The sequence below is a fragment of the Phyllostomus discolor genome, chromosome 8 (assembly GCF_004126475.2).
Source record: "Phyllostomus discolor isolate MPI-MPIP mPhyDis1 chromosome 8, mPhyDis1.pri.v3, whole genome shotgun sequence".
Taxonomy (NCBI): Eukaryota; Metazoa; Chordata; class Mammalia; order Chiroptera; family Phyllostomidae; genus Phyllostomus; species Phyllostomus discolor.
Genome location: NC_040910.2, coordinates 44,630,769 through 44,651,987, shown reverse-complemented (window position 1 = coordinate 44,651,987; position 21,219 = coordinate 44,630,769). Strand labels below are relative to the sequence as shown.

General features: G+C 41.5%; 1 protein-coding gene across 1 annotated transcript; it reads left to right on the top strand.

Annotated features, from left to right (window-relative positions):
- The first annotated feature begins 910 nt into the window (after positions 1 to 910).
- Positions 911 to 20,002, top strand: LOC114503680 (adhesion G protein-coupled receptor E2-like). Its single transcript, XM_036032368.1, has 9 exons — positions 911 to 1,162; positions 1,345 to 1,524; positions 4,354 to 4,551; positions 4,825 to 5,060; positions 16,097 to 16,163; positions 16,434 to 16,525; positions 17,641 to 17,809; positions 17,895 to 18,005; positions 19,473 to 20,002. The coding sequence occupies exons 2-9, from the start codon at positions 1,438 to 1,440 to the stop codon at positions 19,479 to 19,481; spliced, it is 969 nt and encodes a 322-aa protein (XP_035888261.1). The 5' UTR covers positions 911 to 1,162; positions 1,345 to 1,437; the 3' UTR covers positions 19,482 to 20,002.
- The last annotated feature ends 1,217 nt before the right edge of the window (positions 20,003 to 21,219 follow it).

Genomic DNA, 21,219 nt, shown 5'->3' with positions numbered 1-21,219 from the left:
TGTCCCTCTCCCCTCAGAGCTGTCCCTGGTGATCCAGAAGCAAGGGAATGGAACCATCATCCTGGGCCAGAGCCACGCACGGATGCAGCTGAACTGGGCTGAGGCAGTTGGCATTGGGGAGCCAGGTAACAGCAGGGAGCCGGAGGGGACGCCAGGGAGGGGGAAGAAAGAGCTGGGTGTGGCTGGGGGTGAGGTTCCAAACATGTAACAATTGGAAATGCCTAATGTATAGTTCTTAGGAGGGAGGTGGGAGGGCAGGAGAGGCAGCCAGCCTGTCTGTCCCCCAGGCCCCATCGTGGCAGGCTTATTCTCCAGCCGCAACATGCAGAGATTGCTGGCCAATGCTTCCCTGGAGCTGGACCCTGAGAAGAAAGCCCAGCTGGAAAGCACACATGGAGGTCCTGTTGGTGGTGGCCAGCCCAGGCTCCTCTCTGCTGTCAACACGGTCTTTCTGAGCAACAAGAACATGGAGAAACTAGGCTCCCCTGTCAACTTCTCCTTCTCCCACTCTGTGAGTCCTTGGGTGGGTAGAGGGGATCAGCCCCATATTCACCCTATAGACCATGTCATGATGGGCCCTCTGCAGTCTCTATTTCCCCACCTCCACCCATTCTGCCACTTCCTTCATGTACCCCAGGGCCTTTGCACTTACTGTACTCTCTGACTTGGACAGCTTTCCATCACGTGACTCAGCCCTTTACCTGTTTCTAGTCTTTGTTCTAATGCCACCTTCTCTTTTAGGGTCTCTCTGAATTCCTTATTTAAAATTACAACCTGTAATCAATCATGCCCCACCTTTCTCCATTCCTGCTCTTTTTTCTTCTCTTCTCTTCTCTTCTCTTCTCTTCTCTTCTCTTCTCTTCTCTTCTCTTCTCTTCTCTTCTCTTCTCTTCTCTTCTCTTCTCTTCTCTTCTCTTCTTTTTTTCTCCAATAGCACTGATCACCTTCTACCACACTACCTAGTTTACTTATCTATTAGGTTTACTATGTACTGCCTGTCTCCCCATGAGCAGCACATCAGCCCCACAAAGACAGGGACTTGTGTCTGCTTTGTTTTGTGCCATGCCCCTGGCTGGCACACACAGTAGGTGCTCAGTAAAGAGTTGTCAATGCAAAGCAGCCCTTTCACCTCAGCTACCCAGTCACTTTTGTCTTCCAGCATGTGAGTCCTGTGGGTTGGGGCTGTGGGTGCAGAAGAGGCCTGAGTTTTGTGCACAGTCTTGGAATTCGAAGTGCGCTCCCATGGGTACATCATCTCCCCAGGAAAGCCCTTCACAAACGAGATCTGGGTCAGCATTTCTGGGTGCCAGAACCACAGCTCACACCTGTGCCCTGTTCCTACAGTCAGTGACCCCTGGGCCAAGGCAGCAGGTATTCTGTGTCTTCTGGGAGCATGGCCAGAATGGAAGTGGTCACTGGGCCACCAAAGGCTGCAGGATGGTGGGCACTGGAGACACCAGCACCACCTGCCTGTGCACGCACCTCAGCAGCTTTGCTGTCCTCATGGCCCAGTATGACATGCAGGTGAGAGCCTTGGGAAGGGGCTTTGTTCAATGTCTATTGCTGTGAAGTAAATTTCCACACATGCAGCACCCTAAACACACACAAGTTTGTTATTTTGCAGTTTCTTCGGGTCAGCAATCTGCCATGGGGTAGTTGAGTTTGCCTCTCAGGGTCTAACAAGGCCAGAGTAAGTGCAATCTTATCTGAGGCTTGGAGTCCTCTAAGCTCACTGGTTGTTTCCAGCACTTGGCTATTGTAAATTGTGCTGCTATGAACAATGGGTGCATAGGTTCTTTGAATTGGTGTTTCAGGTTCCTTAGGGTATAATCCCTGCAGTGGGATCACTGGATCAAACCCAGTTCCATCTTTAGTTTTCTGAGGAAATTCCATACAGTTTTCCACAGTGGCTGCACCAGTCTGCATTCCCACCAACAGTGCACTAGGATTCCCTTTTCCCCACAACCTAGCCAGCACTTGCTGTTTCTTGATTAGTTAATGATGGCCATTCTGGATGGTGTGAGAATCTCTGTGTGATATATCCGTGTGGTTTTAATTTACATCTCTCTGATGGCTAGTGATGCTGAGCATCCTTTCACATGTCCCTGAGCCCTCTGTATGTCTTCCTTGGAGAAGTGATTGTTCAGGTCATTTGTCCATTTTTAAATGGGTTGCTTGTCTTCTGGTGTTGAGCTTGTGTGACTTCTTTATGTATTTTGGAGATCAAACCTTTGTCTGAGGTATAATTGGCAAATATGTCTTTTCATGCAGATGGTTCTCCTTCATTTTGCTGATATTTCCTTTAGCTGTAGAGAAGCTTTTCAATTTGATGTAGTCCCTTTTGTTTATTCTATCTTTTACATCCCTTGCCCTGGGAGATATTATCAGTGAAGATATTGCTGTGTGGGGTATCTGACATTTTCCTGCCTATGTTTTCCTCCAGGACTTTTATTGTGTCACAACTTATATTTAAGTCTTTTATCCACCTTGAGTTTATTTTGGTGTATGGTGTAAGCTGGTGGTCTCTTTTCACTTTTTTGCATGTGCCTGTCCTGCTCTCTCAGCAGCACTTGTTGAAGAGGGTGTTTTTACTCTATTTTACTGAAGACTTAAAATATGTGTGTTTCAAACTCAAACAGAATAAAAGAGAAACTTTGAAGATTGTCTGCTTCACTCCTAACCCCAGGCACCTACTTCCTCTTGCCTCAGGAAGAGTTGTCAGTTTCTCTTACATGTTTTAATGATTGTTTTATACGTATAAAAAATACAAGTGACTGATTTTTGTCCCTGTTTTTTTTTTTACTCACATAGTGGCATTTTTCATTGTTGTGTTTTGTGTTTTTATTTATGACACCTAAGAGATTATTCCAATCTACAAAGTGTCACACCATTATTTTTACTGACAGTGCATTCCGGTTCATGAATGTGCCCTAAATGACATATCAGTTCTTCTCAGAGTGGGCATGTTATTTCATGATCATTTCCTCATACAAATAACATTGTCACAATTCACATGCACTTCATCGTTTTCCTGTTCGAGTGTCTAGTTAAGAGGTACACTGGGTCAAAGTCATAACCCTATGTGGGTAGATGTTTCCATGGTCAACATACAGAGGTCACATATGAGAACACTCCCACCAGCATTACACGAAGGTGTGTGATTCCTCAGACCCTTAGCACAAGGGCATTGTCAAGGTTTTAGATCTTTTATCTATCAGAGAGTTAAATAGAACATCTAGGAGAATTTTTGTGTCTTTTTTATTATGAGTGGAACAGAACCTCATTTAAGAGCCTTTTGTTGTGTGTGTCTGGAAAGAGGTCGTTCACTTTCTTGGTCCACTTTTCTATTGGCCTGTTGATACATTTCTTATGGATCTGGGAGCTCTTTATGTGGCAGAGGAATTGGTTTGATCTCGTTACACCAAAGATTCTCAAACCTAGTATGCATCAAAATCACCTGGAGGGCTTGCTATTTATTTGTAAACAATTTGAATCTTACAGATTTGTTGCAACAATAGAAATAGTGCAAATAATACCATACCACTCTGTATCCAGATGCGCCAAGTTTAAACATTTTACCTCTGTTTTCTCTATCATTTTTACGTTTGTTTTTCTCTCCCTCCCTCCCTCTTTTTATCACCTACTTACACCAAAATTAAATTTTTAAATATTCCTCATGGCTTTAAGATGACTTGAAAAAATAGGCAGGAAAGTTTTAATCTTTAAAAACAAAGGCATCAGAGCATAGCCCTTTCCCTTCTTTAACCAAGGATCTCATCTGTAAGGAAGACGTGCTGCAGGGATGAGGTGAGTGAGTCTGGGGTGGGGAGATGATCCTTGGACATCGAGTCTCCAGGCACAGACTTGGTCACACAGCAACCTGGAGCTGTGTGCCCTGTGACCCTCACATGATCACCTACAGCTTAGTCATGCCAGAAGTCTAAAGGAAAATGAGCCCTGTGAATTCCAGGGCTTGGTCTTGAGTGAGGACTCTCCTATATTTCAGTTTTTCCGGTCTGAATTAATCATTTCAGAACTCCAGAAAATTCTAACAGTATCCATAAATATCACTATTTTACCCGGTCATGCCCCCATTCCTAACTTTGCTGTACACTGTCTGCCCCCACTCTCCCTGCCTCAAAAAAAAAAGAAAGAAAGAAAGAAAGAAGAAAGGAAAGGAAAGGAAAGGAAAGGAAAGGAAAGGAAAGGAAAGGAAAGGAAAGGAAAGGAAAGGAAAGGAAGGAAGGAAAGGAAAGGGAAGGAAAGGAAAGGGAAGGAAACTGTAAATGGTGGAAGTTTTATTGCCCCAGAGCAGGACAGTGTGACTGAGATCTCTTCTTTGCTGGGTCCCAGGAGGAGGATGTCGCCCTGGCTGTGATCACCTATGTGGGGCTGAGCCTCTCTCTGCTGTGCCTCTTCCTGGCGGCCCTCACCTTCCTGCTGTGCAAAGCCATCCAGAACACCAGCACCTCCCTCCACCTGCAGCTCTGCATCTGCCTCTTCCTGGCCCACCTGCTCTTCCTCACGGCCATCGACAGAACAGAGCCCAGGGTACTGATGCTATCCCAAAGGACCCTCTGACCTGTCATAGATTGTGGAGTTCAGGGCTCCATGTCTAACCCCTTAATAAAATGTCCTTGGGTTCTGGGAATGTTAGAGGGGTGAGTAGCCAATTTCACACTGACTGACCCAACTAGCAAATACATCCTCTTTGACAATTCCTTCATATACCACAGAGTTCTCCCCAATGGCAAGGCACAGGACAGGTGCTGGGGCCCTGCTCCCCCTGACAATGCTGCCTGGTGACTCTGACTGCTTCCCCAGGTGCTGTGCGCCATCATCGCAGGTGCCTTACACTACCTCTACCTGGCCTCCTTCACCTGGATGCTGCTGGAGGGCTTGCACCTCTTTCTTACTGCACGCAACCTCACTGTGGTCAACTACTCTAATGTGAGCAGGTTCATGAAGAAGTTCATGTTCCCTGTGGGCTATGGAGTCCCGGCTGTCATTGTGGCCATTTCTGCAGTATCCAGGCCTCACCTTTATGGAACAGCTGCTCGGTAAGGGCAAATTCTGACTTCTTTATCTTCTTCACCATGTCTCTGGCCTTTATAAAACCAGTGTAGTATTTGATTATGCCAGATCATATTAATGGAGACAACAAGTGGTAATCTTGGGTCATGTTTTATGATGATTAAGGGGAATGTCTTTAAACCTCTTCTTGAAATAACAAAGGTATAATTTATTTTTTAATTTATTTTCATTTTTTTCACATTTTTTATTGTTGTTCAAGTATAGTTGTCTCCATTTTCCTCCCACCACTCCCCCCACCCCAGTCATCCCCTCTTCCCACCCTTGATCCTACCCCCTACAAAGGTATAATTTAAAAAAGTGCTTTGGACATTATTATAAACAATGTAATCTTCCTCTTTATCTAAACACTATAGGAGGTTCTGATTTTATATTTGGAGAATAGGGCTGATTTAAATAACATAAACAATAAATTGTATTACAGTTGAGATTTGCATAGTGCGTACTCTGTGCCAGGCATTTTCTAGCTGTTATTATATTAGTTAGCACAATGCGTCCTCTCACAGTACTGTAAAGTAGATACCGCGATGGACCCATTTAAAGATAAGTAAATTGAGACATGTTGACTTTAGGTAAATGACCAAAAGTGGACAGCTTGTAAATAGCAGAGCTGGTATTCAAATCCAGAGTGTCTAGCTCCAGAGTTCACTCTTTTATTTTCAGCTTTTAACACTAGTTTTAATGGCTTTACTTATTTTTGAAATATATTTCAAACACCATAAAATTTACTCCTTTAAAGAGTACAAATCATGGTATTGACAATAATCACAGAGTTGTACAGTAGATAGCACAATCAAATCTCATAAAATGTTCAACTCCCCAAAAGAAATTTCATACACAATATCGTGCACTCCCCCTTCCTGCTACCCACTCCTCCAACCCTTGAACCAAGTAATCTACATGGACCTGCCTATCCTGGATAGTTCCCATAACTAAAATCATACATTTTGTCTTTCTGACAGGATTGTTTCACTTAGCATGATGTCTTCAAGGTTCATCATGTTGTATCAAGTATCGTGACATCATTCTTTGCTGTTGTTGTTGCTGGTGTTGTTTGTAAATAATGTCCCATTACATAGATATTCCACATTTTAAAAATTTATCCAAAGTTGATAGACATTTGAATTTTTTCCATTTGTAACTAGTATGAAAGGTGTTACTATAAACATACATGTGCAAGTTTAAAATCTTTTTTTTTTTTTTAAAGATTTTATTTATTTATTTTTAGGGAGGGAAGGAAGGGAGAGAGAGAGAGAGAGAGAGACATCAATGTGCGGTTGCTGGGGGTTATGGCCTGCAACCCAGGAATGTACCCTGGCTGGGAATCGAACCTGGGACACTTTGGTTCCCAGCCCACGCTCAAAAATCTTTTAAAAATTAAATTTACTGTGGTGACATTGGTTAATAATATTATATAGGTTTCAAGTATACAATTCTCTAATACATCATCTGTATATTGCATTGAATGTTTACCACCCAGTGTCAAATCTCCTCCATCACCATATATTTGGTCACATCTACCCTCACTCCCTCTTCCCATCCCCCTTTCTGATCACCACCATCCTGTTGTCTGTGTGTCTGTGAATTTTTGTTTGTTTATCTTGTTTGGTCATTTGTTGTTTTCAGTTTTGTAGTGAACATGTGAGTGAAATCGTATGGTTCCTGACTTTTTCTGTGTGAATTGTTTCACTTAGCATGCTACTCTCCAGATCCTTCTATATTGTCCCAATGACAGCACTTCATCTTTCGTTGTGGCTGAGTAGTGTTCCATTGTATGTAAGTACCACATCTTTATTCAACCATCTATCAAAGGACACTTAAGTTGTTTCCATGTCTTGTCCACCAAGAGTAATGCTGCAATAGAAATAGGGATGCATATATCTTTGCAAATAAATGTTTTCAAAATTTTCAGGTGGATACCTAATGGCAGCTTACTGAGTAGGAGAAGGTATTTGCAAACAACACCTCTGATAAGGGCTTAATATCCAAAATATATAAAGAGCTCTTACAATTCCACAACAAACTGCCCCTCCCCCTTGCAACAATGCTGTTAAAAAATGGGCAGAGGACCTGAACAGATACTTCTCCCAAGAAGACATACAAATGGCCAACAGATATATGAAAAGATGCTCAACTTCTTGAGTTGTTAGGAGAATGAAAATAAAAAAACATTAAAATGAGAGGTTGCTTCATAGTAATTATGTTAAATTGTTAAAATAAAAACATGAAAGATAAAAAACGTGTGCAAGGATGTAGAAAAATGTGAACCCTTATGCATTGCTGGTTGGAATGTAAAATAGTGCAGCCACTTTGGAAAATGGTTTGATAGTTTCTTAGATATTGAACACACATAGCTACCACTTGACCCAGCAATTCCACTTCTAGGTATATACTCAAAGCAAATGGAAACACATGCCCACACAAAATCTTGTCAATGAATGCTCACAGCAGCATTATTCAAAATGGCTAGAAATTGGAAACATACTAACTATCCATTAATGGAAGAATGGATAAAAGAATGGCATAAAAATATATTATTTAGCCATTAAAATGAATTAATATTATTATTCAGACATAAAAACATGCAGCAACATGGTGAACCTTGATTGAAAAACATTAGGCTAGGTGACAGAATCCAGTCATAAAAGACCATATATTGTATGATTCCATTTATGTCCAGAACAGGCACATCCAAGGAGACAGACAGTAGAGCACTGGTGCCTTGGGACTGTGGTGGGTGGTGAGGTGCATGGAAGCAGGGATGAGGACTGACTGCTAATGTGAATTTTCTGAGGAGTTGAAAATGTTCTAAAGTGAGATTGTGAGGATTGCATAACTGAGTATTTTAAAGGTTACTGAACTGTACAGTGTAATGGGTGAAATTTATGGTGTGTGAAATACATCTCAAAAAAGCCATAATTCAAAATGTTCAGTAGATAGGTTTTGCAACAGATGAAAATAATTATATTAACTAGGGCAGGAACAGCCCTTAAAGTCACGTGAGATTCACAGGACTCTCAAAAACTGTTGACACATATACAGACTTCTCCTGTGCTTCAACACAGTCTCAGTAACATCCACTCATTGCTCCAGTCTCAGCTCAAATAATATTTCCTTGTGGAATCTTCCCAAAACATTTCCTAGTTTCCTAGACTTCCTAATTTCCTAGACTCAAAACTAAGTGTGACATCCAACAAAACATTCTCTTAGCCACCCATTTTGTTTTGTAGTTGCATTGTGTCTGCCTGTCTCCTGCCTGATGTGAGATGTGTGGGATTTAAGATCATGTTTGATTTCTTTTTTTAAAATTTTATTTTAATCATTGTTCAAGTACAGTTTTCTCCCTTTTACTCCCAGTCCAGCCTAACCACCCAACCCTCCCCACCTCCCTCCCATCACCACCTTCCACCTAGTTTTTGACCATGGGTCCTTTAAATTTGTTCCTGTAAGCCCTTCCGATTCTCCCCTGAAATTCCCTCTTCTCTCCCCTCTGGTCACTGTCAGCCTGTCCTCTATTTCAGTGTCTTTGGTTATATTTTGTTTGTTTCTTTGTTTTGTTGTTTAGGTTCCTGTTAAAGGTGAGATCATATGGTATTTGTCTTTCATTGCCTGGCTTATTTCACTTAGCATAATGCTTTCCAGCTGCATCCATGCTGTCCCAAAGGGTAGGAGCTCCTTCTTTCTTTCTGCTGCATAGAATTCCATTGTGTAAATGTACCATAGTTTTTTGATCCATTCATTTACTGATGGGCATCTAGGTTGCTTCCAGCACCTAGCTATTGTAAATTGTGCTGCTATGAACATTGGGGTGCATAGATCCTTTTGGATTGGTGTTTTAGTGTTCTTAGGATATAGTCCCAGCGGTGGAATTGCTGGGTCAAAAGGCAGATCCATTTTTAGTTTTCTGAGGAAGTTCCATACTGCTTTCCATAGTGGTTGTACCAGTCTGTAGTTCACCAACAGTGCACTAGGGTCCCCTTTTCTTCACAACCTCTCCAACACTTGTTTGTTGCTTTGTTTATGATGGCCATTCTGACTGGTGTGAAGTGGTTTTAATTTGCATCTCTCTGATAGCTAGCGATATTGAACATAGTTTCATGTGTCCTTGGATCTTCTGTATGTCCTCCTTGGAGAAGTGTGTGTTCAAGTCCTTTGCCCATTTTTTAATTGGTTTGCTTGTCTTCTTAGAGTGGAGTTGTGTAAGTGCTTTATATATTTTGGAGATTAAACCCTTGTCTGAGGTATCTTTGGCAAATATGTTTTCCCATACAGTTGGTTATCTTTTTATTTTTATACTGTTTTCTTTAGCTGTGCAGGGGCTTTTTTTGATGAGGTACCATTTGTTTATTCTTTCCTTTATGTCCCTTGCTCTAGGGGACATGTGAGTAAAAAAGTTTCTGCGTGAGATATCTGAGATTTTCCTACCTACATTCTCCTCTAGGACTTTAATGGTGTCAAGTTTTGTATTTAAATCCTTTATCCACCTTGAATTTATTTTTGTATAAGGTGTAAGTTGGTGCTTGAGTTTCATTTTTTTGCACGTAGCTGTCCAGTTCTCCCAACACCATTTGTTGAAGAGGCTATTTTTACTCCATTTTATGTTGCTGCCTCCTTTGTCAAATATTAATTGACCATAGAGACTTGGGTTTATTTTTGGGCTCTCTGTTCTGTTCCATTGGTCCATGTGCCTGATTTTATGCCAGTACCAGGCTGTTTTGATTACAGTGGCCTTGTAGTATAGTTTAGTGCCAGGTATTGTGACCTCTCCTGCTTGACTCTTCTTTCTCAAAATTGCAGCAGCTATTTGGGGTCACTTATGATTCCATATAAATTTTTGAAGTGTTTGTTCTATGTCTGTGAAATAAGCCATTGGTACTTTAATAGGAATTGCATTGAATGTGTAAATTGCTTTGGGTAGTATGGACATTTTGATGATATTAATTCTTCCAATCCATGAACACGGTATATGTTTCCATTTGTTTGTGTCTTCCTTGATTTTTTTGCCTCAGTGTTATGTAGTTTTCTAAATACACGTCTTTTACATCTTTGCTTAGGTGTATTCCTAGTTATTTTATTTTTCTTTTTGCTATTTCAAATGGTATTTTTTTCTTGATTTCTGCTTCTGCTGCTTCATTTGTGGTGTACAGAAATGCCTTTGATTTGTGGATATTGACTTTGTATCCTGCTGTTTTGCCAAATTCATTTATTAGGTCAAGCAGTTTTTTGGTGGAGTCTATAGGATTTTCTGTGTACACTATCATGTCGTCTGCAAACAGAGACAGTTTTGTTTCCTCCTTTCTGATCTGGATGCCTTTTATTTCTTTTGCTTGTATGATCGCTGTGGCTAAAACTCCCAGTACTATATTGAAGAGAAGTGGTGAAAGTGGACAGCCTTGTCTTGTTCCTGATCTTAGTGGAAAACATTTTAATTTTTGCCCATTGAGTATGATGTTGGCTGTAGGTCTCTCCTATATGGCCTTTATTATGTTGAGGAATGCGCCCTCTATTCCCACTTTACTGAGTGTTTTTATCATAAATGGGTGGGTGCTGTACCTTATCAAATGGTTTTTCTGCATCTATTGCTATGATCATGTGGTTTTTGTCTTTGCTTTTGTTTATGTGATGTATTACATTTACTGATTTGTGAATATTGTACCATCCTTGCATCCCTGGAATGAATCCCACTTGGTCATGGTGTATGATCTTTTTAATGTATTGTTGGATGCGGTTTGCCAGTATTTTGTTGAGGATTTTAACGTCAATGTTCATCAGTGATATTGGCCTGAAGTTTTCTTTCTTTGTTGTGTCTTTATCTGGTTTTGGAATTAGGATGATGTTGGCCTCATAAAAAGAGTTTGGGAGTCTCCCATCTTTTTGGATTTTTTGGAATAGTCTGTGAAGGATAGGGGCTAGCTCTTCCTTAAATGCTTTGTAGAATTCTCCCGTGAAACCATCTGGTCCAGGACTTTTGTGTGTTGGGAGTTTTTTGATGACTGCTTCAATTCTTTTGCTGTTATTGGTTTGTTCAGGCTTTCTGCTTGTTTTTCATTGAGTTTTGTAAGATTATATTTTTCTAGAAAGTTGTCCATTTCACCTAGGTTTTCAAATTTCTTGGCATACAGTTCTTTGTAGTAATTTCTTACAATCCTTTGTATTTCTGTGGTATCTCTTGTAATCTCTCCTCTTTCATTTCTGATTGTGTTTATTTGGGTCCTCTCTCTTTTTTTTTCTTGATGAGCCTGCTTAAAGGCTTGTCGATTTTGTCTATCTTTTCAAAGAACCAGCCCCTGGATTCATTGATCCTTAGAATTGTGCTTTTAGTCTCTATGTCATTTAATTCTGCTCTGATCTTGTTTATTTCCTTCCTTCTGCTCGCTCTGGGCTGTCTTTGTTGTTGTTCCTTGAGTTCTTGTAGATGTAGGGTTAGGTTGTTTGTTTGGAATGTTTCTAACTTTTTTAGGTGGGCCTGTATTGCTCTGAACTTCCCTCTCAGGACTGCCTTGGCTGTGTCCCATAAGTTTTGGGTTGTTGTGAGTTTGTTTTCATTTGTTTCCAGAAACCTTTTGATTTCTTTCCTAGTATCTTTCTTGACCTGTTCACTGTTTAATAGCATGCTATTTAACCTCCATGATTTTGAGTGTTTTGGGTTTTTTTCCCTTTGGGTTGGTTTCTAGCTTTAGCCTTTTGTGATCCGAGAAAGTGCTTGGTATGATTTCAATTTTCTTGAAATTATTGAGGCTTGTTTTGTGTCCTATCATGTGGTCTATCTTTGAAAATGTTTCATGTACATTTGAAAAGAATGTGTATTTAGGTTCTTTGGGATGGAGGTCTCTGTATATATCAGTAAAGTCCATTTCATCAAGGGTATTGTTCAATGCCACAATATCTTTGTTGATATTTTGTTTGGAAGATCTGTCCATTATTTATAGTGGGGTATTAAAATCCCCCACTGTAATTGTGTTGCTGTCCATATCTTTCTTGAAGTCCTCTAAGATTTTCTTTATGTACTTGAGTGCTCCTATGTTGGGTGCATATATAGTCTTACAATATTTATGCCTTGTTGGTGGATTCTTCCCTTGAGTATTATGAAGTGACCTTCTGGGTCTCTCTTTATGGACCTTTTTTGAAAGTCTCTTTTGTGTGATATGAGTGTTGCTACCCTGCCTTTTTTTTCGTGTGCATTTGCTTGGAAGATTTGTTTCCAGCCCTTCACTTTCAGCCTGTGCAGGTCTTTTATCCTGAGGTGGGTCTCTTGTAGGCAGCATATGTGTGGGTCATTTTTTCTTATCCAATCAGCTATTCTATGTCTTTTGATGGAGCATTTAATCCATTTATGTTTAAGGTTATTATTGATAGGTATTTATTCATTGTCTTTTATGTATGAGTTCCCCCCCTCCCCCCGCCCCTTGCAGAGCTGGTTTGGTGGAGGTGTATTCTTTTAGACTTCTTTCATCTGGGAAGCTTCTTATTTGGCCTTCTATCTTGATTGGGAGCTTTGCTGGGTAAAGGAGCCTTGGTTGCAGACCTCTGGTTCTCATTACTTGGAATATTTCTTGCCATTCTCTTCTGGCTTGGAGTGTTTCCATTGAGAAGTCAGCTGTTAGCCTTATTGGGGCTCCCTTGTATGTTACTTCCTGTTTCTCCCTTGCTGCCTTTAAGATTCTCTCTTTGTCTTGAAATTTTGCCATTTTAATTATGATGTGCCTTGGGGTGGGTCTCTTTGGGTTCCTCTTGATTGGGACTCTCTGTGTTTCCTGGATTTGTGTGATTTTTTTCTCTCATCAAATTAGGGAAGTTTTCCATGAATACTTTTTAAAATAGGTTTTCTATATCTTGCTCTTCATTTTCTCCTTCTGGTATCCCTATTATATGGATATTATTATGTTTCATGTTGCATGTCTTGTATTTCTCTTAATCCCTCTTCATTCTTTCTGAGCCTCTTTTCCTTTTCTTGTTCTTTCTGGGTGTTCTTTTCTACTTTGTCCTCTAGCTTGCTAATCCGATCTTCTGCTTCATCAATCCTGCTTTTTCATCCCTTCTACTGTGTTCTTCAGTTCAGAAATGGCATTCTTCATTTCCTGTTGTCCCTTGTTGAGAGTTTCTATTTCCTTTTTCATGTTTATATAGTTTGCAGTGAGATCATTGTAGCTTCCCTCTAGTTTCTGGTAGCTCATTGTGAGTTCATTGAGCTTCCTGATAATCATTGTTTTGAACTCAATATCTGATAGTTGAGTTGCCTCTATTTCATTTAGCATTTTTTTTTCTGAGGCTTCCTCCTTTCCCTTCATTTGGGGATTGTTTCTTTGTTTTCTCATTGTTTGTCAGATTCTTTTTGTTAGCCTCTGTTTCTTAAATTGATCTGTTCCCTGTGATTATGGTGTGAACTTCTGTGGTAGAATACCTGTGAGATTCTGTGGTGCAATCTCCTTTGTGTGTCCTGGTGTTCACAACTTCCCCCTGCTTTTTTTTTGCGATCAGTTGGAGGAGTAAGGCAAGATGGTTTAAGACAGCAAGACAGTATTCTATGATATTTACAGTAGCAGCCAGTAGAGAAGAGATGGGAGATTCTTTGTCTATGTGTAGTGTTAACCATGATCTTCCACCCCAGTAGCCACGTTTTAGAAAGGATGGAAAGAAGGTAAGACTCTTATTGGAGACAAAAGGATTGTTAGTTGGATCTAGAAAGCTGTGAGGCTGTGGGAGGTCAGATTCTGAGGTACGGTTGGAATAAAGATTAGTAAATAGGAGTAGTGTGTAAAAGAATAGAGACAACCCCCACAATAATATAGTTTAGAAAATTGCGATGTGGGCTGAGATCAGGGAGGGGTGTTGAGTAGTATTGACAAAATTGTATGAACTAGGTCTTATTTACAGTAATAATAAAGCAACAATCATGTGGCAGAATCTATGAGATCTAGGTAACAAGAATAAAGAGTATAGAACCTTGAGAGGTGTACTAATGGGACACAGATGAAGGATAGTAAATTATCAACACACTGTGACTGAGATAACAGGGGGAACCTATCAAATAACAGTATAACCAGCCAAGCAAAGAAGATTATACAGAAAGAGAAAGAATACCAAAATACTATTAAAATAAAAAATTTCAGATAAGTGAGAAAAAGATAATACAAATCTGCAGTAACTTGCAAGCTCAAAAAAAAAAAGGGGGGGGGGAATAGCAGAAGATTGAGTGCAGGAGAGATAAGTTTGGACTAGAAGGAATAATACTAGGATGAATGGAAGAGAAACATAAGGGATTGAGAGGTATAAAAATAATAAGAATTGAAAAATAAAAAGTCACTTAAAAAACAAGATAAAATCAAACAATCAACCAACAATAGCCAAATAAAAGACAAAAAAAACCCCAAAGAGAAAAAACCCAACCCCCCCCCCCAACAAACAAGCAAGCAAGCAAGCAAGCAAACAAACAAACAAACAAAAATCTGTTGTTAGTTTCTAACTGGCCAGACCAGTTTTTCTGGTCTTGCTGGCTTCAGCAGGCTGAGAGGGGTTTGAAATGCTTATCACTCTTCCCAGTCAAAACTCAGTAAGCCTCTCCAGTACTGTCCCCAGGGCCACAGCAGGCTGCTCTCCCCAGAGCCAATCTGACTTTCCCCTACAGGACCCTGGGTGCTCCTGAGCTCGCTCTCCAGAGCTCACTGCCGCAGTCTCCTGGCTTGGGGGGGGGGGGGGGGGCCCTCCCCGCAGAGCTCCTGCATCCATTCCGGGTTCACTATGCAAGCTCTGGGGATCGCAAGGAGACACACCCTTCCCCCAAATTTCACAGTGGCGGGTGCTTTGTTCTCGGGAAGCACTGGCATCTTTTCTGTATTCATGGTGCAACCTCTGGGGATCATAAAGGGGCGTGCACTTCCATCAGTTTTTCAGTTTTGGGCTCTAGGAACCCCCCAGGTGCTGTGTCCCTTCCGGGTTCACAGCGCAACAGTCAGGATTTTTGAGGGGGCGCGTGCTTCTTTAGTTCACCACTGTAGGCTCCAGAAACCTGAGAACCCTGCGCCCTTTGCTTGTTCAGGGCTTCCAGGTCTGGGTTTTTCACAGATCCACACTCCCACCGGGCTGGGGGTGGGGGCACACACCCAGGCCACCTCTGAACGTGCCGGCTGTAGGCACTCACTTCTCCCAGGGCTATGGGTGGGTGCTCGAAGCCCCTGCATGATTGTCTCCCAGTCCAACTCCCCTCTCTGTGCCTTTAAGCAATAAGGTCTCCCCTGGTGTTGCTCAACCCCTGTAGTCCAGGGAGGGAGCAGTGACTCAGCTCTCCCGGGTGCCTTGAGGCAGACCAGGACCTGAGGCTGCAACTCCCCAGTCTCCGTGCTGATCCCTGGGTCCCTGTTGTCCTGAAGCAGCTTCCTTACCGTCTGGTTTTTCAATGTCCGCTATACGTTTTGATGCCCTGTTTTCAAAAATGTTTTGGTAACCTAGGCCACTCGCTCTGTTCCTCTGCTGATCCGTGAATTTCACATGTTTGATTTCTTCATGACTGAATGTTCAGAGCCAGACACAGAGCCTATCACAGAAGGGACACTCAGTATTTGTTGTTGAATGAATTAGAGAATGGATTTACATAACTGTTCTATATTTTGAAGGACCAATCCCTTTTTCTTTAATTTTGTATTTGGAAGTTTCTTTCTTATTTCTTTTTGTTTATTTATTTATATTTTAATTTATATATTTCATTGTTTATGCTATTAGATGTCCCAATTTTTCAGCTCTTCTCCTTCCAGCTCACCCTCGATTCCCACAGTCAATCCCCACACCGTTGTCCATGTCCATGGGTCATTCATATATGTTCTTTGACTAATCCCTTCACCTTCTTTCACCCTGTCCCCATCTCCCTGTCCCCTCTGACAGCTGTCAGTCTGTTCCATGTCTCTATGCCTCTGGTTCTATTTTGCTAAATTTGCTTATTTTCTTCTTTAGAATATACTTCAGAGATCATATGGTATTGACCAGTGCATTCTTAATAATCTCTCTTTTTTAGCTGCTGGCTCCACCCAGAAAAAGGATTTATGTGGGGCTTCCTTGGACCCGTCTGCGCCATCATCTCTGTGAGTGATGACATCAGAGCATCCTTAACATTCAGCTGAGGATCATTAGAAGAACAGAATTATAAGGGTGTGGGGGAGGGAATGACAGGGGTAGGAATTTTCCTGGGCTCTGATTGGGTTGCTTTGATTTTCTCAGACTGCTCCTAAAACTACAAACTCTGACACTGTTACTAAGTATGAAAACTATTGAAGTGTGGAATTGCTATTGGACAGGGTAGGCTAGAGGTAACAAATTAAAAGTGTATTTGCTAATCCTCTGTGTTCCCAAAGGTCAATCTGGCTTTCTTTCTGATGACACTCTGGATTTTGAAAAGCAAACTCTCTTCCCTCAACACTGATGTATCCACCCTGCAGAATACAAAGTAAGCTGGAGAAGGGTGACATACCCACAGTCACGTGTGGTCCCAAGAGCAAATCCATGTGTTTCGGCAGCCCCTGATGTCCCTTCTCAGGGTGTGCCAGGGGAACCCAGGGTAAAGAGATGCAGCGATCCTTGTGTGGCAGCAGGCTGGGTTTCAGTGGTGTGCAGCTGACTCCCCTGCCACAAAGCTCTGTCTCTAACCCCAGCTTGTGACTCCCTCAGCAGCAGGAAGGACTGAAGTTGGTTGATGAACCTTCTTTGGACTTTTGTCAGCAGTCCTATGACAAAAGTACAAAGAACCTGTATGCACCCAGCCTACCCTTTCATACCACCCTCAGTTCAGGCTCCTCAGCCCTTGCCATTTTTGTCTGGAAAAAAATTCTGTTCCAGGAGGCATGGGCACGGCTTTGTTTTAGAATCCCCTGTGATATTGTTTTTGTAAAATTTTACTTATTTATCTTTTTAGAGAGAGGGGAAGGGAGGGAGAAGCAGAGGCAGAGAAACATCAATGTGTGGTTGCCTCTCACGCACCCCTTCCTGGGGACCTGGCCCGCAACCCAGACATATGCCCTGATTGGGAATTGAACAAGACCCTTTGGTTTGCAGGCTGGCACACAAGTCACTGAGTCACATCAGCTGGGGCTGCTGTGCAATTTTAGTGATCTTTCTTGAATGTTCCCATCAGTATCCTTCTAAATTTTACGTGTCATTATTTTGTTGTATCAGTCACTTGAATAGCCTGAGAGCTTTGTGAAAAGAGAAATCCTTCCTCCGTTACTTTCCCTGCCCAGGCCCCAGCACAGAGCCTGCCTGATGCACAGTATAGCCTCAGAAATGCTGCTTTAATAAAATCCACAGAGCATTATACAATTTTTGAAACCTACATTTTGAAGTGTCAGAATCCTACTCAACATAGTCAAAACTGCCTTGGACCAGAGTGGCATTTCTATTGTGGAGAACCATTGACAGTATGGATGAGACCTGAACACAACTCAAATCTGTGAACTCATCACCAACAGGGGAAAGCAGGAAGGAACATCCATGGGGTAGAGATGACAGTGACCTTGATTCTGTTGCTCTGGGTGCACCATGGACCTCATTTCTCCTCCTACTTAGGATGTTGACATTTAAAGCAATGGCCCAGCTCTTCATTTTGGGCTGCACGTGGTGTCTGGGAATCCTGCAGGTGGGCCCAGCTGCCCAAGCCATGGCCTATCTCTTCACCATCATCAATAGCCTGCAGGGTGTCTTCATCTTCCTGGTGTACTGTCTCCTCAGCCAGCAGGTACCACAGTCCAACTCCCACCTATCGCCGTTTCTATTCTCAGTCCTCTCAGTGAGCTGACTCAGAGCATGCTTTGCCTCTGCAGGTCCGGGAGCAATACAGACAATGGTTTAAACGAGTGAGGAAAATCAAAACAGACTCTGACAAGTACACCCTCTCCAGCAGGGCCACATCTGAATCTTCCAAGCCTAGCATGGTGAGATCCCGAATGTTCCCAGAGCCCTTCACTCGAACTGATATAAGGAATAGCTCATGCCCCTCACACTGGACAAACTGGGAATACAGCAGGGGATGTCCTAGCATGGCTCCCATGGGCTTCACTCTTTGACTCCTTAACCGTTAGTAATGGTCCCAGTTAAAAAACATATATTTTGCTCTTACTCCTTAGGAACTGTGTTCATCTTGACTTTCACATATCAGCATTCTTACTGAATGCCTGCTGCATGCCATGCATGGTTAACTAAATGGCTGAGAATCAATTACCTGAAGCAGGGATGCACATGCCAGTCAGAGAGCCACATTATCTTACCCTTCATCCACCTCTATCTCACAGTCACTCAGCACCACCCAAACTAAAAGGCAAAGATGGGAAAAATGATGTACATATTTAAGAAGTGAACAGAAATCAGTGTTACTTGGCATTTTGGACTTTCTTAGTAAGATTGCCTGATATTTTCAGCACCTTCCTCCCACTTGAGAACCAGGATGGACAAACCATAAGTGCATGGAAAATTCCTGGCAGTGATTACTAAGAACCACTACTGGTTTAGATCTAAAAATTTCTATTTTTTTTCATTTTAAAAAAGACTTAATTAATTTAGTTTTAGAGAGGGAAAGTATGTCCCCAATATGCCCAGCTGACTCAGCCTCTATCACATCTACATCCCCCAAATGCGTCCCTGAGCCAGGTTGCCACCTTCACTTGCCTGAAGCACTGCAACATCCTCCTGACTGACCACCCCTTTCCATTCTCATCACCTTCCAATGCCTCTTTACCCAGAAGTCAGAGGGATCTTTTCAGAACTAAAAAGACAAATCATGTCACCCCTGTGTGAAACCTGTTACATGTACTTTCTCTTGTGTTCACTTCTGAATAATTTTCTGAAGCACAACATTTATAAACTTCTTGAGTAGAGAGAGGCATATGAAGTTGCCCATGTCAAGCACTAGGAATTACACTGAGCTTTCTCTAGACCTAGGAATAAGTAACTCATATTGGTGATGGAAAGGAGAAGGGAAAAACAGAAGAATTCAATGCAGCTTCTTTTATATCCTCGGTAATGGACAATAGATAGTGTTTCTGACCTTTCATTAATTTCTCACCTGCCCTCTTTTATGACTGAAAACATAAAGTAACATTTCACAAACCTTGAAGCAGAGGGATCAGAACACACATTTTCAAAAAGATAGACTATTTCTGTAGCACATTTAGTTGTTCTTATCCTCTGTAACTTGGGGTTCAGATAACATAGGAAGATGAAACTCCTTAGGAAGCCCAGGTCTAGTACAATTGATATGGCCTTTTCTTACCCTGACCAATCCATGTGGCAAGGTAATTTTTTGACTAAAATCTTCTTAAATTTCTTATTTCTTTCATTAGAGGAAACTTTCAGGTTTTCTTTCCATACTCTTATATTTAATTTCTACAATATTCTCTTTCCAGGTGAATTAAGAAGATCTTTTGATCTATAGCCTCTTATCCCATGGAAACTGTGCCCTGCCATTCTTTGAGCCATTGAGAGAGGATAGAAAGCCTTTGTGGTGTGTTTCAAGAAATTCTTCATATCAGCAATGTGAAAGAAGTCATGGTGGACATGCTGGAAACTCAATCTCTGCAAAATCTGGAATTTTTCTGTGCTCTGCTGTGTACTTGGAAAGTTTGGCATGTAAAATTCCAATGGTGGCCCAATTTTTTGGAACTTTGAGTTAAGTTTCTGCAAAGGCTCTGCTTTCTACAGACTCTCCAGAGACTGAATGTTTATGAACATGAAGAAGAGTGGAATGTTCATGCTAATGTCTGGATTTCTTAATTTCTTTTTTCAGTATTTCTAGAGGTTTAATTGTGTACTTGTGTAAAATGATTAATTATTCACCATGTCTAAGGCAGAAATTAAGAGCTACTCAGGCAGGTCCTGCCTTCATGGAGCTTTCAGAGGGAAATAAATTAATTTATGCAGCTACACTTCCTGTTTGTAGATTATTATTATTATTTTATTTATTCTCACTTGAGGACATGCTTACTGATTTTAGAGAGAGGAGAAAGAGAGAAGGAGAGAAACATCGATCAGTTGCCTCTCGTATGCTCCCTGACCAGGGACCAAGCCTGCAACCTAGGCATGTGCCCTGCCTGAGATTAAACCCATTACTTTTTGTTTTATGGGACGACACTCTAACAAATTCAGCTACACTGGCCACGGGAGATTTATTGATGATAGCTATTCTGACAGATGTGAGGTGATAGCTCATTGTGGTGTTAATTTGTATTTTTCTGATCATTATTAATTTTCTTTTTTTTAAACATTTTTAAAATTGTTGTTCAAGTACAGTTTTCTGCCTCCCCCCACTCCTCCACCACCACCACAGCCCTTCCTAACTCCCCCGCTATTTCCACCCACTTGTTATTGTCCATGTGTCCTTTATAATTGTTCCTGCAAACCCTTTACCCTCTCCACCATTATCCCTTTCCACCTCCTCTCTGGTTACTGTCCATTTGTTCTTAATTTCAGTGTCTTTGGCTATATTTTGCTTGCTTGTTTGTTTTGTTGATTAGGTTCCACTTAAAGGTGAGGTCATATAGTATTTGTCTTTCACTGTCTGGCTTATTTCACTCAGCATAATGCTCTCCAGTTCCATTCATGCTGTTGCAAAGGGTAGGAGCTCCTTCTTTCTTTCTGCTACATAGCATTCCATTGTGTAAATGTATCATAGTTTTTTGATCCATTCATTTACTGATGGGCACTTACATTGCTTCCAGCACTTGGTTATTGTAAATTGTGCTGCTATGAACATTAGGGTGCATAGGTTCTTTTGGATTGGTGTTTCAAGTTTCCTAGGGTATAATTGCAGCAGTGGAATTTCCGGGTCAAAAGGCAGTTTCATTTTTAGCTTTCTTTTTTTTTAAAAATATATTTTATTGATTATGCTATTACAGTTGTCCCATTTCCCTGCCTCACTCCCCTCCACCCTGCACACCCTCTCCCACCCACATTACCCCCCTTCAGTTCATGTCCCTGTGTCATAGGTTCTTTAGCTTCTACATTTCCCATACTATTCTTGCCCTCCCCCTGTCTGTTTTCTACCTACTATCTATGCTACTTATTCTCTGTACCTTTTCCCCTTCTCTCCCCCTCCCACTCTCCTATTGCTAACCCTCCATGTGATCTCCATTTCTGTGGTTCTGTTCCTGTTCT

Bases quoted from the DNA above. Each gene is read 5' to 3' on its own strand.
- LOC114503680 (XM_036032368.1), top strand. From the start codon at position 1,438: ATGGTGGGCACTGGAGACACCAGCACCACCTGCCTGTGCACGCACCTC. The intron at 16,526-17,640 runs GTAAGCTGGAGA...CCTCCTACTTAG, and splicing joins TCCACCCTGCAGAATACAAA to GATGTTGACATTTAAAGCAA. The intron at 17,810-17,894 runs GTACCACAGTCC...TTGCCTCTGCAG, and splicing joins ACTGTCTCCTCAGCCAGCAG to GTCCGGGAGCAATACAGACA.